At 38.8% G+C, this 27,772-nt stretch overlaps 2 protein-coding genes across 9 annotated transcripts in view; one reads left to right on the plus strand and one right to left on the minus strand.

Annotated features, from left to right (window-relative positions):
- Window positions 1–6,171, minus strand: part of LOC144581750 (uncharacterized) — a 259,124-nt gene extending 252,953 nt beyond the window's left edge. For 6 of the 8 annotated variants that reach the window (XR_013532896.1, XR_013532899.1, XR_013532900.1 and 3 more), the window contains exon 1: window positions 1,370–6,171. The gene's annotated coding sequence lies outside the window, so the exon portion shown is untranslated. The remainder of the gene's footprint in view (window positions 1–1,369) is intronic. The other 2 variants (XR_013532902.1, XR_013532901.1) reach the window with 2 other exon arrangements.
- Window positions 6,172–6,588: 417 nt separating this feature from the next.
- Window positions 6,589–26,763, plus strand: PGRMC2 (progesterone receptor membrane component 2). Its single transcript, XM_002745358.8, has 3 exons — window positions 6,589–7,030; window positions 22,619–22,774; window positions 24,619–26,763. The coding sequence occupies exons 1-3, from the start codon at window positions 6,613–6,615 to the stop codon at window positions 24,714–24,716; spliced, it is 672 nt and encodes a 223-aa protein (XP_002745404.6). The 5' UTR covers window positions 6,589–6,612; the 3' UTR covers window positions 24,717–26,763.
- The last annotated feature ends 1,009 nt before the right edge of the window (window positions 26,764–27,772 follow it).

Raw genomic sequence — 27,772 nt, forward strand, 5'->3', positions numbered from 1 at the left:
AAAATCATTCTGGGAAATACCAATTAGCTACAAGGTACACCTGCTCTGTAATGAGAGCACTTGATGCAAAATCTCATTCTCCTGTGTCTCAGCTGCACATTCCAAATGATTTCAAGGAAAAGGATATAAAACATTCTAAATTTCCTTTCAACAGATCAATGTTACGTGAAAAAGGAACATATATAACTAAAAAGTTAATGATTCTTATTTTCTTGAAATAGATATTCAGACCTTAGGAGAAAATATTCTAACTAATTTTTGCCAAAAGATTGTTGAATACAGTAAATCGATATTCATTTTTTACCCAAATGTCTGCTCAGTGTTATTTGTTAAACATTTCTCACCTCATTATTCATTCCTACAATTTATGTAATAAACTTAGATTTATTAGATATATTGTTTTCTATTGTAAATAACACATTTAACAGAAATCATTTATTCACCTTTGTAAGCCCTGCACCTAATTATCTCCTAACATATTTTCCCATTTTGTTGCCTAATAAAAAGTTACATTTACCTATAAATACATGAACTAACTGAGGAGAAGGGCATTCCATTCACTTTGTTAAGAGATATATTTCCAGTAAAATTTTAGTTCTCTTTAGTAATTATTTGTAAAAATTTATAATGTAGGTATGATCATTATGTACTAACAATAAATGTAATGATAATTCAAAGAAATTTTTGACACTTAGAACCTTATAGTCATAAGGAATTTTTTTAAATAATAAAAAAATTTTTAATTCTTTTTTGAGACAGAGTCTCACTCTTGTCATCCAGGCTGGAGTGCAATGGCATGATTTTGGCTCACTGCAACCTCCATTTCCCAGGTTCAAGCAATACTCCTGCCTCAGCCTCCCAAGTAGCTGGGACTACAGGCATGCACTGCCACATCCAGCCAATTTTTGTATTATTAGTAGAGACGGAGTTTCACAATGTTGAACTCCTGGCCTCGGGTTATCCACCCACCTTGGCCTCCCAAAGTGCTGGGATTACAGGCGTGAGCCACTGTGCCTAGACTAAAAGCAACTTTTTATTGTGGAAAAGAATAACAGAGTAAGCAATAAAATACATTTGGTCACAAAATATATTAAAATTTTGTTAGGGAAGTAGAATGAAAATATAAATTCAAATAGGAAAAGGTATAATGTAAAATTTCTGTGAAAATAAATGATGGTGAGTATTCCTTTTCTACGGATTTAGATTTCATTTAGATTGCATTTTAAGTGGCTTAACACTTTTTATTTTAAAATATTCACATTTACATTAAGTAAAAAATTACATGTTTTGCAACTAAGGTCAAAATATTTTACATGCCAACTTAAAAACTATTTCAGGGGTGTGTCAGCAAAAGTATGAAAACCATTACCTTATCCCTATGGGCTTATCCACTGAGATCAGGTTGGGACACGGTTGGTTATTCCACTGGGTGAGAAGTCAGCAGTCAACTGGAGTAGTCCTGCTCCCATCTTCATCAGACCATTTCTCCAATACTGATTTCACCTCTTTTGTAGGACATTCTGGGGCCTCTGGTAAACTGTAGATTCTGTCCCCAAAACGCCCTGAATGGGTCAGAACAACGTATCAGTTAAATCAGTTCCAATGCTATTCTGTACCCAAGACTGTAAGTCAAAATGTGTTCTACTGCCATCTCAAACTATGTCCTGTCAGCTTGTCCAGCATTATCAGAACTTCTAAAATATGATCAAATACTTTAATAACTAAGACCCAACAAGATATTCTCAATTTGATTTTGACCCTCTCCCAATATTAATTTTCCAGAGAAAAATTACAAGTTTAGAGATTAAATCACTCTGTCCTTCTAAATTAGAGCCCAAAGTAATCAGTACCAACTTCATGTTAAAGTCCAAAATCATTAATGGACAACATTGAACTCTTTTACTCTGTAAATTAAAGTTTAAACAACAGGCTTTGTCACTCCCTGGAAGTGAACTTAGCTCCCAAACCTGAAACTTCCCTTCCCCCAGGGAGCTGATGCTGTTCAGCTTACTCCAAGCCTCCCTTGGCAGGAGCAGACTCATATGAAACTTGTGTGAGGTAGCAGAGGAGAAAGCACACTTTCCATGAACAGGATGGCTCCCAAGAGAAAGGGGAAAGTAAGAAGGTGGGCTGCCCATGAGCCAAACTTACACATCAGGAAACTCACTGGGGGCACTGGAACAGAGCATCGAATGACAGACTTGTGGCACTCCTATGTTTTAAGAAATGTGTGATATGGAAAAAAAAATTCTCTATTCCCTAAAATGGAAAAAAATTACAATGATCTCTCTTATTTAAGAATTATTTATTGAATATCATGGTGCAAACTTCTGAGCTAGGTTCACTGGGAAATGTATAAGTAAGTCAGAGCTGGACACTGCCTACCAACCAACCATTAATATTTCTAACACAATTATTATATACATCAGTGACTCATATTTTAGATTTTTCTTATAAAACCACCCTATTTCCAGTACCAGTTTTTGTGTTAGTATACAAAAGTTGATACCAAACAACTCCAAATAGCTCAGTGACTGAGAACAGCAGAGATGTACTTCTTATTCATATACCTATGTGTGTTAGCTGGGAGCTCTTTTCTACTTTGTCCTTTCTCTGAGACCCTGCCTGATAGAAGTCTACACAATTGGAAACATCATTAGAGTAATAATTAAAGATGGCCACATTTTCCTGGAACTCTGTGGTTGACAAAAATTTTTGTAATAAAGATGGTCACAGATTCTTTGTCGCTCTTCCTCCACCCCTATCAAAGTGTTTATTTCCCCTCCACTTAAAACTGAGCTGCCCCTGTGACCACTTTTACCAATATAATGTCATTTCCAGGTCTAAGACTTACAAAACCTGGAAGTTTTTGCTTTTCTACACTTTAGAATCCTAAGCCACCATACAAGTCAGGCTACTCTACTGAAGAAGCCATGTGAATCAGCGAGTCTTTGGAACAGCATAGGTAAATAGAAAGGCTCAGCCATTCTAGCAACCCAGCTGAGTCTCCAAATACTCTAGCCCCAGACAATACTGGCTGGAACCACAAGGCAGACCCTAAGTAAGATCAGAAAACTGCCCATGAGCCTAGTCAACCCACAAAACCTAAACTGGTGACTGTTTTAAACCATTAAGATTTAAGGTGCTTTGTCATGGGACAATAGATAATTAAAATATTTAGCCACTGTGGCAGAAACAGAGAACAGGATGTTTACAGGATCTTAAAGCTTTTGTTTGGAAATGACACAAGTCATTTCCAATCACATTTTATTGGCCTTCTTGAGGTAAAAGGAGTAGGGAAATCTAAATCTACTTGCCTGTGGAAAAAGAAACAAAAATATTTGATTGCTAGTACTAGTATCTTCCAGAGAAAAGTCAGGCCAGAGATTACTAGTAAATCAGTAAATAGATGAAGTGTCAGGGGAAAAAAGCTAATAGGTGAAAATAATCTAGATGATGGATTCTTGTAGATGTGCTCTAGGCAATGTAGGTATATAAAGAGAAAAAGGAGGGTAGAAAGAAGTCCAAAAAAAGAGCCTTCACAGGGGAAAAGGGGAAATCTTGGGATCCAAAGGACAGTTTCAGCAACAGAAAAGTAAAGAACATAAAATAAAAGGCCAAATGGATGGCATAGGCAAAGAATACATAGAAATTTAAAGAAGACAGGTTAATGTGGGCTTAAACAGTTAGAGACTTTGGGTGGAGGCAGAATTAAGCAAAAGAATGGAAAGGTAATGGAAATTGTACGGTTGGAAATGAGAAGGGCACTCTCAGTGAGGAAACAGCATGAGTCAAGTCCTAGAGTGGGAAATGCACATAGCATAAAAGGGGCAAGGGACTAGGTATCATAAGGGGAAATGTATCATTTAATAGAGAGTATCTGAGGAATTGTTGCTGCAGAAGGGGAAGGCAGGGAAGCCATTCGGGGACTTATGGAGGCCACTGAGGGCCAACTGAGCTTTCTGAATTGTTCTCTTTACATTACAGAGCACCCCTGGAGATTGGTGTCTGAGCAAAGGAAATCAAAACACAGGTCTAGTCCCTTTGTATAGGAATGAAGTAGGAGAAAACTGACGGCAAGTCACCAGTCAGAAAGTTATTAAGGTATTCAAAGCAGAAGTATCCTATTGGGACAAGAGATTGTTACTTAGGGTGGAAAATAAGAACTCCCAACTAGCCCAGTTCAAGGGGCTTACAATGAGAATCAAAAAAAGCTCCGGTTTTGGAAAGGCTTCAACTGTGAAGAAGTCAGGAGATTTACTTTATCAAGGGTATAAAGGAAAACGTTTTACTTCCGTGGCAGCCAACGTTGGGTTAGCTACCTCACATTCTCCACCCCACTTCCGTGACGACATAACTTTAGTACTGTCCAATTCCTCTCTTCTCTCCAAACCAGTTGGAAAAGAAATCTATACACACATAATTCAGCCCCAAGGTAAATCCTAAGAGTCTAAGCCAGTGGTTCTCAACAAGCATCACACCTCTGGGGGGAGGAGAGGAAAAGGGCTGCTTTACGGTGTCACACTGCCTGAGGTGTGCTACTGATACTCATTTGGAAGGAACCAGAGATGCTGAATGTCCAGCAATACCCAATACGGTCCTGCATTAAGAACTGGAAAAGCCAGAAACACTAGGCAATCATGGATGTCCCATACTCCTTGTCTGTTACTGCTTTAGGGATAGCTAATAGCCCAGTTCTGGTCAATAAGATATAAGGAGTGGCCTGGTTCTGGGTGCTTTCTTCCTTCATATCAATGCTGTCCCAATTGTATACGGCTTTTGGAACTGCTATAGCTATCTTCTCCTCAAAACTACTTTCTTCTTTATCTTCCTATTTCCAACACTGGCACCTCCCATTTTTTGTTACCAAGTCCTAAAGCAATTTTGACTTCTCCTAACCCTTAACCTTAGGGTGACCATTCATTTAGGTTTGCCTGAGATAAACTGATTTAATAACTCCTCTTCTCTGGCTATAATTATTAATGCCCTATTTACTTCCAAAAGTGTTCCATATTGAAGGACAGAATATATATATAGTCACATCACCAACTGCATCACTCTTCAAGTACCTCTAATGCGGGGCTCGGCAATATGGCTTAAAAGTTGTTTTTGCACACCTCCAAGGCCAAAAAAAAAAAAGGTTTTTACATATTTAAATGATTTTTAAAATCAAAATAATATTTCATGATACCTGAAATTACATTAACATTTCAATGTCCATAAAGTTTTATCGGAACACAACCACACTCATTCATTGCCTATGGCTGCATTCTCATTACAAGGTAGAGCTGAGTAGTTTAGACACACTTAAAATATAATCTGGATCTTTACAAAAAATGTTTGCCAACCCCTGCTCTAATGCCTCCACTAGCTCTGCATCTCACCTCACGCACAAATACCCTAGTCTACTAACTGCTTTCCCACTCTTTCCCCTGCCTCTAATCCTTCAGACACCTGGTTGCTATATAATCTCTCTACAAGAGTGTCGACCCTGTCACTTGCCCCGTCAATATCCACAGTGGCTCCTCCAAAACCGACAGTGAAAGGTTCAAACAGTCAAGACAAGAGACAAGGGCAAGAGAGAACACGTCAAAAGAGTTGAGTGCATGAGGCTTCAGGGGTCACTTTCACACTGGAATTTTTAAGATGTGACAGGTTAAAAAGACTTCCCAAGTACATAAAACAAAAGCTGAAAATAAGCATGAATGATAAATAGACCACCTCAACCTGTCCCCTTCCCTATGGCCGCAGAAATTATGATTCAAGGAATAATGAGACCCTTCGTCTAAATCCTTTAAAATTCCAAAAGAGCAGCGAGCCAGCGTGAGCAGCACGTAGACTGCCGATGTAAGAGGAGCCCGGTGCGGGCTCTGCGCTTTCTCTCCGTTCCTGAAAAACTCCAGCTCGTCGCCAAAACTTCTCGCCGTTTCCTGGTCTGCGCGCCCACGCTGCCGGTTTCCCGATAAGAGCGACGGCGCACTGGGGAAAAGCAGATGCCCCTCATCGGTTTGCGCCTTGCAGTTCAACTGTGCCCGAGCCTCCCACAAACCACCTGCCCGCGCCCTTCGCTAGGCGTCCAGCCAACGCGCACGTGAAGCTCCCGGGCGGGGCCCGCGCAAGAAAGCAAGAGTTTGCAGAGGCAAACTCAGCCCTGGGAAGGAAAGCGATTCTGGGGCGCACGCGCAGAGACAGGAGACTGGGCGGGGCGTACGTCCCGCAGGGGTTACAGAGAAGAGAGCGCGTGGCGCTCCAGAGCTTGCGCACGCGTTGTGGTCTCGCCCCGCCCATGAGCGTGCGCGCGCTGCCGTCGTAGCATCTTTTCTTCAGACCCGCCCCCTTCTTCTACTTCACCTAGGGGAGGCTAGGAGCGAGAGCAGGGAAGTGTGGGGCGGGTAGGCGGGGCGTCGCACAGGAGCGCGGCCTGCGACCGAAGGGAGGGGGCGGGAGAGATCCGAGACAACGTTACCCCGTCAACACCCAATCGGGATCCTGCCTGACCCCGCCCCCCTCTCCTCATGTTATTGGCTGAGAGGCTCCATGGTGGGCGGGGCCGGCCGTGGGGTTGGGGAGGGCAGGGGGCGGGGAGGAGGAGGAAGGCGCTGGCGGGCAGTGATGGCGGCGGGTGATGGGGACTTGAAGCTAGGCACCCTGGGGAGTGGCAGCGAGAGCAGCAGCGACGGCAGCAGCGAGAGCCCGGGCGGCGCGGGAGCGGCAGCGGAAGGGGGCGGCTGGGCGGCGGCGGCGTTGGCTCTTCTGACGGGGGGCGGGGAGATGCTGCTGAACGTGGCGCTGGTGGCGCTGGTGCTGCTGGGGGCCTACCGGCTGTGGGTGCGCTGGGGGCGGCGGGGTCTGGGGGCGGGGGCCGGGGCGGGCGAGGAGAGCCCCGCCGCCTCTCTGCCTCGCATGAAGAAGCGGGACTTCAGCTTGGAGCAGCTGCGCCAATACGATGGGTCCCGCAACCCGCGCATCCTGCTCGCGGTCAATGGGAAAGTCTTCGACGTGACCAAAGGCAGCAAGTTCTACGGCCCGGGTGAGGAGTTGGAAGGGGAGGGGAAGGACCCCCTGCAGCTCAAGCACGACCCCCTTCGGACGGGGAGGCCTCTGGGCACCGGGTTAGTTTGCCCAGCCTTCTCGTCGCCTGAACCCCCGCGCCTCGGCTGCCGCACCTGGGACGGCCCGGGCCGCCCCTACACACACACACACCTCCCCCGAGTTGCGTACACCTCCAGCTCTTGCCGCGAAACCAGGGGTCCCTGGTGGCGCCCCAGCGACCAGCTTTCATCTTTTTTCCATCCCATTTCTCCTCGCAGTCTTTTTTGTTGTTGTTGTTGTTTTTCTGGCTGGATTTTTTTAAATCCCTTTAGTTGTCACCAGTCAATGCTGTCCCTAAACCTTTCCTGAGTCTCCTGATTTCTGGGATGGGTGGGGCAGCAGGGAAGGGAGATTTCTGAAGTTGGGACCTAAACTAAAGTTTTAGGCTCTGTAATTCACAGCTTTTTTTCCTTTCTCTCTCTCTCTTTTTTTTTTTTTTTTTTTTTTTTTTTTTGCCACTGATCTCCTTTTTCCCTCTCTCTGTTACTCTCCGTAAGGCCACGTTTAGGGTCATGTAAAATCCCAACCCTCCAGTCTCTGAAGTCCGGGCGTATAAGCAACACCTCGGACTCTTTAAACCAGTTTTAGTTCGGAGATGCTTTCCATGATTAAAGAGGTATGTCAGATGAGGACAGACCAGAATGCAGACCTTATTATAAGACTGGTAAGGATATTCGCCCTGAGGTTTGGGGGTGGAGCTCTTATACCCAGAAGGCATGTCTCTGGTTTCTTTTTTTTCCTCTTTTCAAGTACACGTTGATAATGACTTGTGTTTTCACTTAGCAGAACTGGGAAGAAAAAGCTTAGAAGACCTATAGATTCATACCCACCATGTACTATGCAAGTTAAAGATTTTTAGAACTTTGTTTTCAGAGAACTGTGTGTAGGGTAGTTGATTTAGAAGGCCTTCTTTTACAGTGTGGTTGTAGCATACATTTTGGGTTATGCTAATAAACTCCAGACTCATGGAACCTGTTAGTATATCATGCAATTGAGCAACATACTAAGCAACATACAATAAGAATAAATAATTAAATTAGAGACCTAAAGTGACCTGTTATTGGAGAGAGTACATGCAAGCCTTAAAATCATAGGGTTGGCAGTCTGGAAATAAGCTGGTTTTCTCCTTCATTTAATCTGTGAGTTTATGAGATTTATTGACACATACGAATATGTACTTCTGGTTTCAGTGCTTCGTAGCTGGAAGATAGTTTAGAAGTGCTTTGGTTTGTAGTTTGTTCATTGGAATAGGGATAAGAAATAGGAGATTTTTGGTGTGAATTATGTAATTTATTTCATAGTTGTCTGTTTGTGTATATATATGTACATATACACACACACACATTCAATCCAACCAAGTAAATACATAGCTTACACAGTTTTTGCTTCTGATTATATAAATGTGAACACAAGATGCCTAGCTATTTATAGCAGCTGAAATGGTTAATACATTTTTGTTTACTTAAGCACACGTGGGACAAGAGACTAGGGCCAAAGTACAATATTTAAACAAGCCAAATTAAGTAAATTCTTTTTTAAATCAAGGATTTACACACCATTTTATACCTAGTGCAAGCTTCTTTCCCATTGGAAAATGAGTGTTGAGTGATTAGAAATCCTGTACAGGTTTAAATTTTTAATATAGACTTGAACCAGCTAAAAGATCAGCTTTTGTACCCTCTGTCTGAACTGCCACTGAAGAAAACAAAGCATATTAGTACAAAGAATCTTATTAGTCCTCACACATTATGCCTTGGCAGTATCTGAAAATAGCTAGGAGAGACAGTCATAGAAACAGTTTGGCAGTCTCCAGTGGCAAATGTTTGTTCTGTGATAGAAATTAAAAATTAAAGCCGGGCACAGTGGCTTATGCCTGTAATCCCAGCACTTTAGGAGGCCGAGGCAGGCGGATCACCAGAGGTCAGGAGTTCGAAACCAGCCTGGCCAACATGGGGAAACCCTGTCTCTACTGAAAATACAAAAGAATTAGCCAGGCCTGGTGGTGGGTGCCTGTAATCCCAGCTACTCAGAAGGCAAAGACAGGGAGAATTGCTTGAACCTGGGAGATGAGGGTTGCAGTGAGCCATGATTGCGCCATTGCACTCCAGCTTGGGCAACAGAGTGAGACGCCGTATCAAAAAAAAAAAAAAAATGTTTAAGAGTCATAGGTAGTAGATTGCTTTTGTATATGCATTGAGGGAGGCTCCTGAGATTACCATGGAGAAGTCAGTTTTAGATTAGTTTCTGCCAGTTACTGTTCTGATTAACAGCCTGAAAGTGATATCCAGTTATTCTACAGTTGCTCAACAACCTGACAGATATTTGAATATTTTATTATTGAAAGGAACCTTAAAGAAAGCCAGATCATTTTATGGGCTTATAACATGTTGATATTTCATATTAATGGAAAATGTAACAAGTAGTACTTTTCAAAAAATCTTAAAGCCAAATTTCTGGCTATAAAACAGATACAAGTTCAGTTTTGCTTTTAATTTGTATTTTCATCCTCAAATAAATTAAGCAGTTTTGTAGTAGAATAATTCAGAAGCAGTAATTGTTAGTTTCTATGCCTAGCCAATATCTACTCTCATTTCACAATAGTAGTTTTAGGATTAAATTTTGTTTTGTGAGATTTTTCCATAAAGCTGAACATACGCTTATTTTTAGTCACACATTTTTAAAGTTCAGCCTCTTAAAAATTAAATAATATTCACAAGATAGTTTGGTGGAGAAAACGCATTTTGGCAAACAGTTGGCATTTACTATATTTGTCAATATTAGATTTCGTAACAGGTCAGGCACTTGGCCATCATATGAGGAAAGTTTGGTCATGTAAAAAAACAGTGAATATGGGAGGAGAAAGAAAACCAGATTTGTTAAGCGTCTACTATATCAGATTCATTAATTTTTTATCTTCGTAATTCCTTGGTAAAGTTGGTAAGTATTCCTGTTCTATGTGGTGAGTCTGGGGTTTAGGTATTTTAGGTAAATTGGCTTGGATCGCACATATATCTGGTAAATCCAGACACATGTTACCACAAAGCTTATCTATACTATTTCTAGTAAACTGCATTCTGTGATAAACTTGTAGAGAATCTTTTATTTTTCATACTCACCAAGAACAACTTGTAGAGAATCTTACTGTTATTTTTCTTGTTTTTTGTTGTAGTTGTTTTAGCGAAGTTTCACTCTGTTGCCCAGGCTGGAGTACAGTGGTGCAGTCTCTACTCACTGCACCCTTTCCAGAGTAGCTGGGATTACAGACACATGCCACCACGCCTGACTAATTTTTGTATTTTTAGTAGAGGTAGGGTTTCGTCATGTTGGCCAGGCTGGTCTCGAACTCCTGACCTCAAGTGACCTACCCACCTCCATCTCCCAGAGTGCTGGGAGTACAGGTATGAGCCACCACAGTGGGCTGTTGTTTTTCTTTATACTCTCCCTGGTTCCCATAAATCCAAGTATTTAAACCCTCATGAAAACATGTTTTCTGTTGGGTGTGGTGGCTCACACCTGTAATCCCAGCACTTTGGGAGGCCAAGGCAGGCAGATCACCTGAGGTCAGGAGTTCAAGACCAGCCTGGCCAATGTGGTGAAACCCCGTGTCTACAAAAATACAAAAAAAATTAGATGGGCATTGTGTCGGGTGCCTGTAATCCCATCTACTCAGGAGGCTGAGGCAGGAGAATCGCTTGAAGCCGGGAGGCAGAGGTTGCAGTGAGCCGAGATCACGCCACTGAACTCCAGCCTAGGCCGTAGAGCAAGACTCCGTCTCAAAAAAAAAAAACATGCTTTCATAGCTTTATGTTATGCTGCCCAAAATGGTGGCCACAAGTGGCTAATTAAATGTAAATTAATTAAAATTAGATATCATTAAAAATTGAGTTCCTTAGTAACACTAGCCATGTATAAAGTGCTCAGCCCCACCATGGCTACCATTTTGGACAGTACACTTTGTATTTTTTCAGATTGTGAGATTGGCATGCCACCTACAGCACTAACAAGGCACCTTACAGAGTATTTCTGTCTTCCCAGAGAGTTATTGAAAACACCATTGATTCTAAAGGTCAGCAGAGGAGGAGGAGGAAGAGGAGAGGAGGAGGAAACTTCATTGATAAGCTTAGTATCTCTAAATTGCAGACAGCCCTATGAGATTTGCCTAAAGTGACATATCTAGTAGGAGGCAACACTAAAAATTCAGGTTTACCTAGCCTCAGTCCTTCACGTTATATCACAACATGGTCTATTCAGTTTCACATGTTTACAGAATCATACGTTCTGAAGACTTAAATAGCTAGTATAATTTTTAACAATTTGATTTAATATTGCAATGGAACTTCACTAAAACTGTGCTTTTATATTTTTGGAATGGCAAAAAACTTGACGTTTTTGATAGTTTATCTCACATTCTTAAAACTTAGATATACTGCTGCTCCCTTATTCCAGGTAGAGTATTCTTTGACATACACCGAAGCTATGTTTTTTCCAAACTTATATTTTAAATTCCACTGAATGAAAAAAGTCACATAAGAGGAACCCCATGAGATACCTAATATTTAGGAGGTTGGGGAAAAGAACACATGTATCTTGGAGGACAAATACTTCATTTTCAACTTTATCTTCAGCATGTTCACTCTTAACACTTTTTGTGAAGTTAGTGTTAAGAGTGTTTTTGCAGAGTTCCAACATAAAGACTGGACCCAATCTCACCTACTTCTTCATGGATGTCCTAAAGTTGACACTACCCACCTCTCATCCCAGCTTCTTGCTTTGAAGCCAACTGGCTTTGTTGTTTGGGCTAATGCCCATATCCATTTATTACCTACCAGTGAGATAAAAGGGTTAGCTAAGTTTCCTGATGAATTTTTATATTCTGCTCCAATTTCTACTTGTTATTTCCATTATAACTACTTAGTTGGCTTCTCTGAATTCAGCATCTTCCCACTGTTTTTAATCTTTGAGGGAATTGTATTTGTGTTAAATACTAAAACAAATTATAAAAGAATAGCTTGAAACCAGAAGCTGTTATTCGGGGTGGAAGAAAGGAGTGGTTTTAATAACATCTGGAATTAGCCATTCAACTTCTTTCAGTCATTTTTTCAACACTCTGACATAGGTCACTCCTTTCCCTGTGCACCCACGACATATATGACTGTTTATCTCCTCTCTTCTTTTGGAGCCTGCATCCAGTCTCAGGATCTTTAATAATAGGATTCCAACCCATTTTCAAATACTGAGAAAGACTTTTTAACTATTGAGAAAGAGGGGCCAGGCGTGGTGCCTGGTAATCCCAGCACTTTGGGAGGCCGAAGTTGGTGGATCATGAGGTCAAAAGATCGAGACCATCCTGGCTGACTTGGTGAAACCCTATCTCTACTAAAAATATAAAAATTAGCTGGGCATGGTGGTTTGCACCTGTAGTGTCAGCTACTCAGGAGGCTGAGGCAAGAGAATCGCTCGAACCCGGGAGGTAGAAGTTGCAGTGAGCCAAGATCACCACTGCATTCCAATCTGGCTACAGAGTGAGACTGTCTCAAAAAAAAAAAAAAGATATGAGAAATGGAGTTAACTAAGTCTCTAAAACAGATGTGTCCCTATCCTCATGGAGTTAATTGTCTATTAAAGAAGACAGGCAGTAAACAAGAATTTTAATATGTAATTATCTGTAATTAAATATGCTATAAAAAATTAATAGAATGGGAATAGAGGATAACAAAGGACTTTAGATTAAGTGGCTAAGCAAGGTTACCTTTTTAAAAAAATATTAGATTGTCAAGAAAAAGGGCTTGACATTAGCAAAAATGTAACAGAGCCAGCCATACAAAGATTGGGTATGAGAATGTTCTGAAGCAGGGCCGGGCGTGGTGGCTCACACCTGTAATCCCAGCACTTCGGGAGGCCATTGAGGGCAGATCATAAGGTCAAAAGTTTGAGACCAGGCTAGACAGCATGGTACAACCTTGTCTCTATTAAAAATACAAAAATTAGCAGGGCATGGTGGCACATTACCTGTAATCCCAGCTACTCAGGATGCTAAATCTGGAGAATCACTTGAATTTGGGAAGCAGAGGTTGCAGTGAGCTGAGATGATGGCATTGCACTTCAACCTGGGTGACAGAGTAAGACTGTCTCAAAAAATAAAAAGAATGTTCTGAAGCAAGATTATTACTGTGCTTACCATACTGAGCAAAGCCATCTAACAGTAGATGTAGAACTGATCATATTAGAAACATCTTTAACACTTGATTTTCAGATTTGACTTCAGCCTTTATCTGATTAATATTAATATAGTGTTTCATTTAATTTTCTATCCCTTTATTTTTAGTCAATCTGTATTGTTTTTTCTCACATTAATGACATGTAGCTGGATTTTTTTTTAATTAAATCTAATTTAGCACTATGTCCTTTAATTAGTGTATATGTTTTGTGGTTACTGGTATATTTAGGTTTCTATCATCTTTTTTTATGATTTCTCTTTACCTTACTTTTCTTTGCCTCTTTTCCTACTATTTTTCTTTCTCAGATTGATTTTTTTATTTCTTCCACTTTCTTTCCTCTGTTGATTTAGATGTATTCTATTTCTGTCCTATTGGTGATTTCCTTTAGTTTTTGCTTTGGATGACTATCCTATGCTTCTGAACAATACAAGAATTTTAGTTAAACATCATTTTAGTGTGAATTAGAGAAAGCTGCCTATTTAAGATACTTTTCTGACATTTGATAGATTATTTTTTAATAAATATGCAAAAGTGCCATGACTACAAATATGGATAGTATGCCCTGCATCTTGTGTTGAGGCCTTCATTGGAAAGCTTTAACTCTGATTCCTCCTTCATCCTGTTTTCCACAGTTTCATTATTAGACTTTAGTTCTCCTGCATTTTTTTCAAACTTCATCCTCAAATTGGTAAAATATCAGCTTTTTAAAATAGTCCTTGTTTAAATTTACCAACATAGTTATCATTTTTTAATTCACTGTTGATTATTGCATCTCATTTCTTTGTTTGGAGTTCACTTTTTATTTTAGTGAGGTGTGCCCTGTAGTTTTTCACTGGCAGGAAAAAAAATTTTTTATTTGTCCTCACTCAGGAATAATAGTTTGGGTTTAGAATATAAAATTGTAGATTGAGCCAGGCACAGTGGCTCATGCCACTTTGGGAGTCCAAGGTAGGAGGACTGCTTAAGCCCAGTAGTTCAAGACTAGCCTGGGCAATATGGCAAGACCCCATCTTTACACAAATGTAAAAAATTAGCCAGGCATAATGGTGTGCACCTGTGGTCCCAGCTACTCGAGAGGCTGAGTTAGGAAGATTGCTTGAATCCAGAAGGTCAGTGAGCTGTGATCACACCACTGCACTCCAACCTGGGTGATAAAGCGAGACCCTGTCTCAAAAAAAAATTGTAGGTTGACCTTGTTTTACCTCAGCTCTTCAGTAGCATTATGCCACTGTCTTCCACTTGGTGAGAAGTCAGCTTGTAGTTTGACTTTGCTTTTAATAATCTGTTTGTTCCCTTTGGTTGTAGTTGAGATCCTTTTGTCCTTGGGGTTCTGCTCTTTTACTAGGATTCGTTCAGGTCTGGATTTGATGTGATTTACCATGTACCAAACTCTACTCAAGTGTGTGGATATATTGTCCTTTTTTTTCAGAAAATTTGCCATTAACTTTTTCAGGTGTCTCCTCCATTATCTCTGTTCCTTCCTCTGGAACTCTTAATAGATATACGTAAGGGTTTCATTCTGTTCTTAATGTCTCTTAATCTTATGTACCATTTCTTAATAATTTTAAGCAAATTTACTTTAGTTCTTTAATCTGCTTCTATTTATTCTTGGGATGCCAGTTCTCCTGTTACATGTGCTCACTCCTCCATGATGGTTTGTTTCTTCATGTAGTTTATGTTTTTTATTGTGAACCTTCTATCTTCAGTAGTTACCTTTTTTTGATTTTGGAGTATTTCCTGTAAAATTCCATGAGCCCTAGGTTGTAAAAGTGGTCCTATAAAGTGAATTGGCTATGTTGCAAAATAGGGCCTCACGTAATTTAAAACAATGATTTTAAATTAGGTAATACATGCTCAAGATAGAAAATTCAAAAGGATATACAGTGAAAAATAAGTCTACTTCCCACTACTACTCCCAGCCACCCTGTTCCCTTCCAAAGAGGCAAAGGATCAGTCTATGTATTGTTCCAGAGCTATTTTGGGTGCAACTACAGGCATGTGGCTATCTTCCTCCCCCCACACACACACTAATTATAGTATACTATACTTGCCCTTCACAATATTTTAATATCACAAGAGCCTTTCATAGCAGTATAGAGAGCCGTCTTATTCTTTTGAATACATGCATAATGGTCTGTTATATGAATAAGTCATAATTTAACAGTCCACTGTTAACGTCTGTTTTCAATCTCCTGTTACTGCATGATGCTGCAATATTCATGTACATGTCATTTTACATGTGTGTAAAATTATGATTATAAATTAAATTCCTGGAAATAAAATTATTGAGGCTTGGGGTATGGACATTTTTAATTTGGATGCTTGTCTCCAAACTGCCCTTCAGAGAGGTTGGACCAATTAACATTTGATGAAAATGCCCATTTCTCACTTCTTGCAAAAAATGTGGTATTAAATTTCTTGGTCTTTGTCCATTTGAGAGGTTAAAATGGCATCTCAATATTTGTTTAAATTTACATGTCTCATTTTCTTAGTGAGGTTGGACTTCTTTTTAAAAAGTTGAGTTGTTTATGTTTCTTTTTCTACAAATGGTTTATTCATATATCCATTGCCACAGTTTTTCCTTTTTTTTTTCTTTTTTTTTTTTAAGATGGAGTTTCGCTCTTGTTACCCAGGCTGGAGTGCAATGGTGCAATCTTGGCATACCACAACCTCCGCCTCCTGGGTTGAAGCAATTCTCCTGCCTCAACCTCCTGAGTACCTGGGATTACAGGCATGTGCCTCTATGCCTGGCTAATATTGTATTTTTAGTAGAGATGGGGTTTCTCCATGTTGGTCAGGCTGGTCTCGAACTCCCAACCTCAGGTGATCCCCCCCCCCCACCTCTGCCTCCCAAAGTTTTGTATTGCAGGTGTGAGCCACCGCACCTGGCCTTGCCCACTTTTTCAATCATCGTATTAATCTTAGAGATTTTAGGCGTTCTTTGTAAATCAGCCTTTGCTGTAAATATTTTTTCTAGTTTGTCTTTTTACTTATTTATGGGGTTTTTTTTTGGTTTGAACGACACAAATTTTTGGTTGTGGGTATTCAAATTTCTCATTTTATGGCTGCTAAGTTATGTATTATATTTAAAGACTTTATGCACTTTAAAATGTTTTTAAAAATCTGTAGTTTTTTTTGGTACTTCCGGGGTTTCAGGTTTTTAGTTCCATTTGAAATTATGAAATTAGAGTCCAAATTTGATGGGGTTTTGTTTTTTAACAGAAGGTTATCTAGTTGTCCCAATATGTTTCCCAAAAAGGGGAATAATCCCATTTTCCCAACACTTGAAGTATTGTCTTTAGTTTTCATTAATCCCTATAGATATTTGAGTTTATTATTATTTTTTCCCCTTGGAATTCTCACTCTGTGTGGGTTGGATAAACTCAGGCCCCACTCCCAGTCTTCCTTCCCCCAGCCTACCTGTGAACCCTGGAGTTAAGGCCCATGCACTCAGTCCACGTTGTTGAGAGCTTTTGATAATACCTCAGAAGCAAGACTGTACTTTCAGTCCCTTATGGAATCTTACTATTCAAGAGATTATCTGGTTCAGCCTCAACTTTAGGCAGGTAAAGTAATTTCCCAAATTTATATTTGAGGGATCTAAGGACTATAGAAATTGAGGCTTGTTCATTGTTATTTGTCGGGGGGATCCTCTAGAACCCAAGAATCTGTCTTCTTGAGGGGTATTCTTTCAGTTTTACTATACTACATTCTCTCTAAAAGTCTTGGGATTTACTGGACCTAAGTATAAAGAAATATTTATTAGTTCAGTTAATCACTTTTACCTTTTGCCTCATTTGTTGATGGGTTCATTATAATCTTATTTGAAATAAATTACCCAATACTAAGTATTATTAGATTAACTTATAATTACAAAAGATTATTCTGAAAACCACTGTTTATAAACTTCAGTGAATTAAAGTTCGTCTCTGAGATCTATGGTTTTTAAACAGTATAACTAAAATATTCATCCGTTCAGAAACACTGAGGTAGCTATATAATCATCCTAATAATCACAAAATTATCTGTTACTACATATTTTATTTACTTCCTCCTGAGATTTTCTGTTTATTAAATTATTTAAAACATTTTACAATGAGCATATGTTGTTACCGTTTCAAGAATATGTCACCTCATTCTAACTAATTTTATTAAATAAGCAGTTTTAGGATACAGTAACAGGTTTATTGAACTTTAAAATATCTTAGCCACAAGTTGAGTTGACTTTAAAAACTAAATGAGGCCAGGCATGGTGGCTCACACCTGTAATCCCAGTACTTTGAGAGGTTGAAGTGGGCAGATCATGAGGTCAGATGTTCAAGACCAGCCTGGCCAACATAGTGAAACGCCGTCTCTACTAAAAATACAAAAATTTAGCCAGGTGTGGTGGCATATACCTGTAGTTCCAGCTACTTGGGAGGCTGAGGCAGGAGAATCACCTGAACCGGAGAGGTGGAGGTTATAGTGAGCTGAGACTACACCATTGCACTCCAGCCTGGGTGACAAGAGTGAGACTCTGTCCCAAAAAAAAAAAAAAAAACTAAATGAAATCTGAATTCTGACTAGTATACTATCATGTTGGTATATTTAACAAAAAGCTTTGAAATAAAATGTATCTTTAAAATGATGTCCTTGAATATTTGTTATATTTCAGAATATTTGTTTATATTTCAGAGTAACTGCTTTGAATAATGCTGTTAATTTTTTGTAGCAAGAATTTGCTTAAAATTGGCAATCTATTTTTGGATCAGCATATTTTAATATTTGATAAAGCAACAATTTAATTATTCTGGTTGTTACTGAACTGTTAGTATCTAAATGAGCCTCAATAATAGAAAATAACCAGATCAGTTTACATAAACTAGCTTTTTTAGGCCAGACACAGTGGCTCATGCCTGTAACCCCCCACTGTGGGAAGTCAAAGTAAGTGCATCACCTGAGGTCAAGAGTTCAAGACCAGCCTGGTGAAATCTCCTCTCTACCAAAAATACAAAAAATTTGCCAGGCGTGGTGGTATACCCAGTAATCCCAGCTACTCGGGAGGCTGAGTGAGGCTGGAGAATTGCTTGAACCCAGGAGGTAGAGGTTGTAGTGAGCTGAGATCACATCACTGCACTTCCAGCCTGGGCAACAAAATGAAGCTCTGTCTCAAAATAATAATAAAAATAAATAAATTGTACCATGCCTGCAGACTTAAACCATTTCAAATTTGTTTTATTTGGGTAGTTCCCTATTGTTCTAGTATTATGAATAGCCAAGTACAGTTATCAAAATACTAGAATTGGTAACCGTTTAGGTTTGTTATGTAAAGGGGTAGTGGAATGGAAAAATATTGATGACTTTTCATATACACTTCTGGTTGTATTATGAATGCAGGGAAATATCCTTTCAGTAGACCTCAAATTCTTCTTCCTTAGAGTAACCTATCCAGTTCCAACTTTAGTTCCTAGTGTTATATTCTTGAGAGCCTTACAGGAGGAGCTGGGCATGGTTGCTTAGGCCTATAATTCTAGGACTTTGGGAGGCAAGGGTGGGAGGATTGCTTGAGGCCAGGAGTTCAAGAGCAGCTGGCCAACATAATGAGACTTCATCTCTACAAAAAAATCAAAGAAATTAGCCAGGCCCATGACCAGCTATTTGGGAGGTTAAGGCAGGAGGATCACTTGAGCCCAGGAGGTAGAGGCTACAGTGAGCTATGGTTGAGCCATGACTGAGCCACTGTACTCCAGCCTGGGTGACAAAGTAAGACCCTGTCTCAAAAAAAAAAAATGTGTTCAATGGTCTTACAGGAAAGAGCACAGAAAGACCTTTGCAGAAGTTAAACGCTTCCTGAGGGAAATTCTAAACATATGGAGAAGACAGCTTAATATAGTTTAGGGAGTGGGGGAATATGTTAATCACTGAATTATTCTTTTCCATTCACGAGCCAACAGAACATCATTTGTCTAGACTTTGGCTTGGATTATTAACTGTTGACTCAAGTTCACTCCTATCAAGTCAGTCATTCCCCACCCCCCGTACCCCAGAAAGAGCATATTTTATGAAATTTTGTTTTGTTTTTATATTCATTCAGTGTTGAAGCTTCCTTGGGGAAGTTGGTAGAGAAATTTACTAGAGAATGTACTGGTATATATTAATATACTCAACATGGAAGGTTTTCTGATTGCTGTTTTTATAATGATTTCATCTTTTCTCCTTTGTATCATTTAAATATGTTTTATGGTTTATACTCAGAAGTACCCAAAGTAGATTAATGTTTGCAGGCTATGGAGATAAATACTATAATAGAATGCTAAGAAAAGCTTGTTGTACAGCTTTTATGTTAATTATCTTCCATTTTGATTTAATAAGTATTCTCAAATTTTCATTCCCTTGAAATGTTGTAAATAGTAAATGCTCGTTTTCATAGTTGTTACTCCATCTTTGCATTTGTGAGTCTTCTATGTGTTTTCTTGAGGTGCACTGTTTGGAGGATTTAGGAAAGTAGAAATAGTACGCCCGGTTCTGTCAGTAATTTTAGGCAGATCACACTGAATGCCTCTGCTCCTGTTTTTTATCTGCCAAGTGGGGAAGGCAAAGTCTGTCCATTCCACTTTGGGAAACTCCGAGAGAGGAAAGTGAGGTTGCTGGAAAATTCTTTTAAAAATTGAAACTATCATTTTCCATTTGTAGATTGTTACAGCCTTTATTCGTTTTATTTTTCCTTTTGTGTGTTTCACTTTTTTGCTTTTTTAAGTTTATAAGCATTGGTCCATTCAGCATTAAGACTAAATATAATGTTTGTAGTTTTTTTGTCATTGTTTCTCAGGAAATTTTTTTTTAATCACGCTAATTTCTGTCTCTGTCTCTCTCCTTGTTCTCCTGGAAATGCCCATTGTCACAAAGCGTGTACAATTTTGCATGCACATGTGTGCGCGCACACACACACACACAGACATAACTGGTTAATACCCTTTTTTTGGTTGCTTTTTTTTTAGAAGGAGTCTTGCTCTTTCGCCCACGCTGTAGTGCAGTGGCGTGATCTCAGCTTACTGCAACCACCACCTTCTGGGTTCAAGCAATTCTCCTGCCTCAGATTCCCAAGTAGCTGGGATTACCGGCATGTACTACCACCCCAGCTAATTTTTGTAATTTTAATAGAGACAGGGTTTCACCATGTTGGCCAGGCTAGTCTCAAACTCCTGACCTCAAGTGATCCACCCGCCTCAGCCTCCCAGAGTGCTGGGATTACAGGCTTGAGCCACCACATCAGCCTGGTTAATACCCTTTTGTTTGTCACTTGAGGTGATGGGAAAAGTTTGAAGGTTATGAATATTGGCTAGTGGTAAATTGTGTTTCATATCTTATGTAGAAGACATATTTGAAAGTAAAAAAATGGGCCGAGTGCGGTGGCTCACGCCTATAATCCCAGCACTTTGGGAGGCCGAGGTGGGTGGATCGTGAGGTCAAGAGATCGAGACCATCCTGGTCAACAAGGTGAAAGCCCGTCTCTACTAAAAATACAAAAATTACCTGGGCATGGTGGCGCCCGCCTGTAGTCCCAGCTACTCGGGAGGCTGAGGCAGGAGAATTGCTTGAACCCAGGAGGCGGAGGTTGCGGTGAGCTGAGATCATGCTGTTGTACTCCAGCCTGGGTAACAACAGCGAGACTCTGTCTCAAAAACAAAAAAAAAAAAAAAAAAAGGTAAAAAAATGGTGGCCCATGTCAATAGGCTGATTAAATAAATTATAGGTACACATCCATTCATTGATAAATAATTGTTGATAGTCATGTGATACTAAGTAGCAGTATGGAAAAATGCAATAAGAATAAAAAAGCAGAATAAAAATGTACTTTACTGGAACTGTTACCTTTATTTTCATGTTACTGTATCAATACCTATTAATGCTACTTTTAAAATTTATTGCTAGTGCTACTTCTGTCTAGTTCCATGCAGTAAACTTTTCAGAGAATTAATTTATAGTACTATGCTGTTAGCAACTCAAATTAATACTCATAAATGCTTAGATGTCTATTTAAGTGAAACTTTGATATCTACTTTCGGAAGGTGCAGAGACTTCTTGACACATAACTTTCAATTTCCTAAATGCTTTTACATATGAATATAATCATTTCACTCATTTAAAAATCAAGGAATTTTTAGTTTTTTTCTGCTTGTTTACTTAACAGGATATACTTTGTTCTTTTATTTATAAGCCTTCCTTTCACCACTCTGTTGTTCATACTAGTGTCTTTGCTTACCATAAGTGAATCTGTTTAAAAGGTCAGAATCTTGAGTTTCTTTTTATTTGGAACTACAGCTAAGTAATTTGGAAGAAAATTATTATGTTCCTACTTTATGCCAGGCACAGTCCTAGGCATTGAGGATATAGCAATGAACGAATTGCTGCTCTCAAGGATAGACCTTGGGAATGGTTTCCTTCTGTTAACACATCAGTCGTGCCATTTCTCCTCAGAGAGAATGGTACCTAATTCCTTGGATAAAATGCTAATTATTCATCCAGGTCACCATGGTGAAACCCCATCTAAAACTACAAAAATTATCTGGGCATGGTGGTGCGTGCCCGTAATCCCAGGTACTCGGGAGGCTGAGACAGGAGAATTGCTTGAACCGGAAAGTTGGAGGTTGCAGTAAGTTCTAGTTCTCTGGAGCTGTTATTTTCCTTCATAACTTTTCTTGGTTTATATAGATAATTGTATATATGTTATGATAGTCAGATGATTTATTTTGAATGTGGATCTTTTTTTATTAAACCATTCGGCACAGATTTATTAAATGCGTGTTGGGCACTGAACTAGTCACTGGGACCACAAAGATGATAGTCTCTGTTCTCATAGAATTACAACCTGCATAAGGATAGCAAAAAGAAAAATCTTATAGATTTACAGTTCAGCTGAGTCTTTACGCAATGAATGATGTTCTTTTTTTTTTTATGCCACTATTAATTAACAGCAATCAGTAAACATTATTTCCCTTCAAGCAAACTGGCTTCTAAACCTAACCACTTAAGTTTTTTCTTCTCCCTCATTACCTCACAGTCCATTTTGAATATAAGTTTGAGGGTATCTGAAGTAATTGAAATTGAGGGTTTTAAAATCTAAGTGAAAAGCTTTACTTTGGTCAAAAGGCAGATTTCCAACAAATTTTTTTCTCATTATTTTATCTAGTATCTACCCATGTTTTAAAATTAGGGATACTAATTTCAATTCCAAATGTGAATTATGAGGGTTTTTTTTGTGGGGGGGAGTGGTTCCTTTGAGACATTCTAAAATAGGTGATCTAAATCATTTTTTTTCTTTTTTCCAGCGGGTCCATATGGAATATTTGCTGGTAGGGATGCCTCCAGAGGACTGGCAACATTTTGCCTAGATAAAGATGCACTTAGAGATGAATATGATGATCTCTCAGATTTGAATGCAGTACAAATGGAGAGTGTTCGAGAATGGGAAATGCAGTTTAAAGGTACTTTCATTTTATTGGATTATTTGGAAAATTAAATGTTTGTTCAAAGAAAATATATACTATTTTACGTGCTTAAGAGCCTAAGGATATCATCTTGTTATCATTGCCATCATTATTTGATAATATTTTTAAAGATAGCTGAAGCTGGGTGGAGTGGTGTACACCTGTGGTCCCAGCTGCTGATGGGGATCCCTTGAGCTTGGGAATTCAAGGACTAACCCGGGCAACATAGTGAGACTTGTTCAAAATTAAAAAAAGAAATTGCAAAAAATAGTTAAATAAAAATATGATTGTTACATGTGATAATTATTTTGAAAATCCATATTTAAAAATTGACTTGTTACAAACCCTAAGCCTCATAAAAATGTGGTACTTGTATTCATTTAAAGCTTGTTCATTAAGATTTAGTTTTTTTAAAATATAGACTTATATTTAAAACTGAATTGATTACTGATTTCAATACTATAATTTATTCCAAAATGATTTTACAGGTCTTATGCTGAAAATGTAAATAAAAAATATCATTCCTTTTTGTTATTCCCTCATAACATCCGTTTTTACCACTTGGGTGACGGTGTCTCAGCTGTTTATCTGACCCCTGGATTCCTTGAACAGCTATTCTGGCTTGGCTCTTGCACTGGTTCTACCATATGAATCAGTCCTCTTATCTAACCCTCTTGACAGTCAATTCATTGACTTAACCTGGGCTTAATTCACTTAACCTAGTTTTCATTTTCTGATCAAGAAACAGATAAACATATATTACTTTCTACATACAGTGTTCCAAATAAAACACCTGGTAACATACAAACAAGCAAAATAACAGCTCTAAGAAGTGAGTTTGATGGAGGAAAGAACAGTAGTATGATACGGTCCATACCCTGAGGCCTCAAAGCACATAGGGTAACAAGTAACAAATAAATTTTTATCTCTTCATTTAGTTTATTTTCTTGAGTACTGCTAGTATATGTCACATTTTCTCCCCAAGAATATTTCCCAATTGGATCTCCTCAACCATTGATTCTCCACCTTGTGCACCCTTCCACCCTTTCTTCAGCCCCAAGGAAGTCACCATTTCCTTTTTCATGGTCTTCTCTACTCCAAAATATTAGCCCTAATTTTTTTTTTCCTCGCTTGTATGCAAAGTCCAATATATTTATAGATTTTAAATAACTGTTGGAAGTTCCCTACATTGCCAACTAGTGTCTTTAATCATAACATTTTGGACTGTTAAGAGTTAAAGAGTTATTCTGAGACTCAGTGCATATTAAAGTTAGACCAGCTTTAAAGTATATGTCCCCAGGTCTAACCCAAGAGCCTGAGCTGGGTCCTGGGATGGGACCTGGACTTTCATTATTTAAAAAGATCTCCAAGTGATTCTGTTGCAGTATCCAACTAAGAACCACAGATAACACCCTCTTGCAAAGAATTTGCACACCTTACTAAGTTCCCTAATCCTGTTTTCTTTCTGTTTTTTTTTTTTCTTTTGAGACAGAGTCTCTCTCTGTTGCCCAGGCTGGAAGTACAATGGTGCAATTGTAGTTCACGGCAACCTCTGCCTTCTGGGTTAAAGCGATTCTCCTGCCTCAGCCTCCCAAGTAGCTGGGATTACAGGCGTACGCCACCACACCTGGCTAATTTAGTTCTCTAGTCTTGTTTTCTTTTGTTCAAGATTTACATGTGTATAAAGACCAACCATGGTGAAGCAATTTTAGAATCGTACTTAGATAATATTCTAACATTATCATAGTCTATGTAATTCTAAAACAAGTGCCTTTTCTCTGTATAATGGAATAGTGAAACGGATTTGATCTCCACTGATTTTCTTTTGATGTGTCTTTCAGAAAAATATGATTATGTAGGCAGACTCCTAAAACCAGGGGAAGAACCCTCAGAATATACAGATGAAGAAGATACCAAGGATCACAATAAACAGGATTGAACTTTGTAAACAACCAAAGTCAGGGGCCTTCAGAACTGCAATTCTTACTCCCTTTCACAGAATGTCCGGCATCTTTGGGTTTGATTCACCTGCTGCGAAAAACATTCAACAAATTGTGTACAAGATAAATGAATCTCACTATGAAGATTTGAATACTAGACATTATTTATGCTGCCAATTCATTTGTTGCAGTTGTTTGTACTGTCTAGTGGGGCTTCATCATCCTGAAAAGAAAGAGACAGGGATTTTTTTTAAGAGCAAGAAAGTCACAGGATTATTTCTTTTCTTTCCTTCCTTTTTTCCTTCTTTCCTTCCTTCCTTTTTCTTTCCTGTTAAAATATATTGAAGACAACCAGATATGTATTTGATACTCAAGTGTACAAATCTCAAGAAACTTCAAGGGACTCCTATGTCGCATACTGTGTTTTTATTTTACCATTGGTGAGGCAGGAGACCGGAGCAGGGGAGGTGGCGGGGATACACAACAATTTGAGTAGTTTAGGCTACTGAAACATTAAAATGTAAATTCCCAAACTGTCTTTTTTGGCTTCATCAGAGAAAAGAAAAATATCTTTATTTCTAAGAAATCTTTGGAAATTAAGAGGAGGAATTTCAAGTGGGTTTAAGTCAGAACTAGTTCCCCAATAGAAAGATCACTTGAAACCAGTTTTTATCCCTTCTCTTTCCTTCCCTTCCCCTCAATCAAATCAATATTAATTGTGCCTTATTTCACTTAACATAGACTTGAATTATTTTTAGGGAAAGCCCCTATTATGAATTCAGAAGTCACTACAAGCAGCATTAAGACTGAAGTTGGAATATTCTGTTGACTACAAAACCTTGATATCATTCTGTATATATAGAATGTAAAAGGAATATTCAGTGTTAACTGCCATATATGTAATATACACAAACTTAATTAGCATTGTAATGGCCAAATGCATTCCCCCTGTGCTTTTCTCTTTTCAAAGAAATTGAAAAACAAATCAGTTCTTATCCCCTACAGCTGCCTAATTTTAGGAGTCTGACCCTCCATATCTCACTGGTGTGGGTGCATGGGGCTGTGGAGTGGATGTCTGTGTGGGTGTGTCTGAATGTGTGTGAGAGCGCCTTGGAAGGGACTCTTTCTGCAGATACTGTAAATACAAGTACCATTTTAATAAAGCATGTACAATAAACCAAAATAAGCTTGAGTTGGACTTTATATAAAACACTAAGCCAGTGCATTATGATACAGTTGTAAGATTGTGCATTTGATTCAAGATAAGGAAAATCTTGGAAATGAAAAGCAGACACTGGTTAACCAAGTTGTACACACTGTACCACATTCAGCATAACTTTAGGAAGAAATTCCACTTTGTGGAACATTCTCTGGAGATCTGAGGTTATTCAGGTAAGAATTGGTATATTAAAGTGTACATATTTTTACTTTATATTTTGATGCCAACTGATTATACTAGATTATCGCACTCCAGGTGGTAGTTACTGAACACATGACATTAAAATATTATACTGATAGACATTAAATTATTCTTAGGTTAAAAAAAGCCCCACATATGTCAGTTATTTGATTTCATTATGACTACTTAGATTCTGGGTTGGGGACAAGTTCACTTAAAAAGACAAATTTAACAAGTCGCCAGTTAAAGACTTCTGCTTTATAGATCTATGCAGAAGCCATCAAACAAGGGGTAACTTTTAACTGCAACAATAAACTAAAGTATGTGAAATACTACATTCTATTTGGTCTTGGAGTGTTTTGTAGGAAGTTATCTTTAGCCAAATCTTTGCTGAAGACTGGTTGTGGAGTGTTGGTAAATGCTTTGTGTGTTTTTATGTAAACATTTTCTAAACAAATTTTGTTAAAAGTATATGTCCTCTGCAGTAAACTGATTATATATGAATCATTTGAGCCTAAAGTGTAGTAATGAACTGTACTTGTGACTAGAGAAACCCTAAATATACATGCAGTAAAAATTATGTGGTCTGTTAAGAAAAATGAGTAATTTGTGTTTTGGACTTGAAATAAACAGTGTTCTGTAGATAATTCCTCAACTTCGGTTGAATGTCATTCCCAGGTAGTTTGTCAGGCAGTGTTTGAATGAGGGAACCAGAGCAGTGCTGGTCTTGTTTCTGTTCCCCACACACACACTCCCACTTAGCCCTGTTTTCCAGACTTGCCTGATTATTAGAATTGCTTAAGGTACAGATTCTTAGCCTTCAATCCAGACCTACCACCTGCTGAGCCATAATTAAAGAGAGTGAGTCTCAGAGTTTTTATTTGTAAGGAATGCCTCAGGTAATTGTTATGATCAGGAACATGAGAAATGCTAATTTTTCAAGTTAATGTTGTCTGCCTTTGTCAGGTACTTGAAATGGCCTTAGGTAATTTTGGTCTGATTCCCCTCATTTGATTTGGTGTCATTCAGGAGACTACGAAATTCTAATACATGTCTTAGAAAACAGCAAATTTTGATAGTCTTTAGATTTTTATCTTTGGGTAGCATTTCCAAGATGGAATATTTTCCACATTAAATCTATACTGTGTGTACTAGCCAGTTTTCTCTGCATTAGGAAATGAACCCATACAGTTATAGATCCAGTTTTTAAAACCTTGACTATGGTGCTAAGACTGCTTGTTTCCTGACAGTAATTCTGTCTACCTTTCTGCAGGTAGAGCTGCAGAATCCAACATTACACCTAACTTTACCCACATTCTCGAAGGTAATTTGCTGAATTAGCGCTGGGAGATACTTTGTTCTGTAGAAAACTCGATATTGAATCAGGCTGTCCTTATCCAAGTATTTCACCTAACCTCTATTGATAACAGAAGTGCAGCAAGTTGCTAGTAAGATATGCCATTAACATGTTAACAGTGTGACTACAGAACTTTTATGGATCAGAATAAGTGGGCAATTGTGCAGTAAAGAATTTATAAAACATAATTTAAGCGTACTGAAAATGAGAGTCATGCAGTATTGTAGCAATGATATTGAATGAGTTATTTTAATTCCTCTAAAGTAGGAGATGCTTTAAAAGATAGCTTTTGAGAATCT

The sequence above is a fragment of the Callithrix jacchus genome, chromosome 3, assembly GCF_049354715.1.
Source record: "Callithrix jacchus isolate 240 chromosome 3, calJac240_pri, whole genome shotgun sequence".
NCBI lineage: Eukaryota > Metazoa > Chordata > Mammalia > Primates > Cebidae > Callithrix > Callithrix jacchus.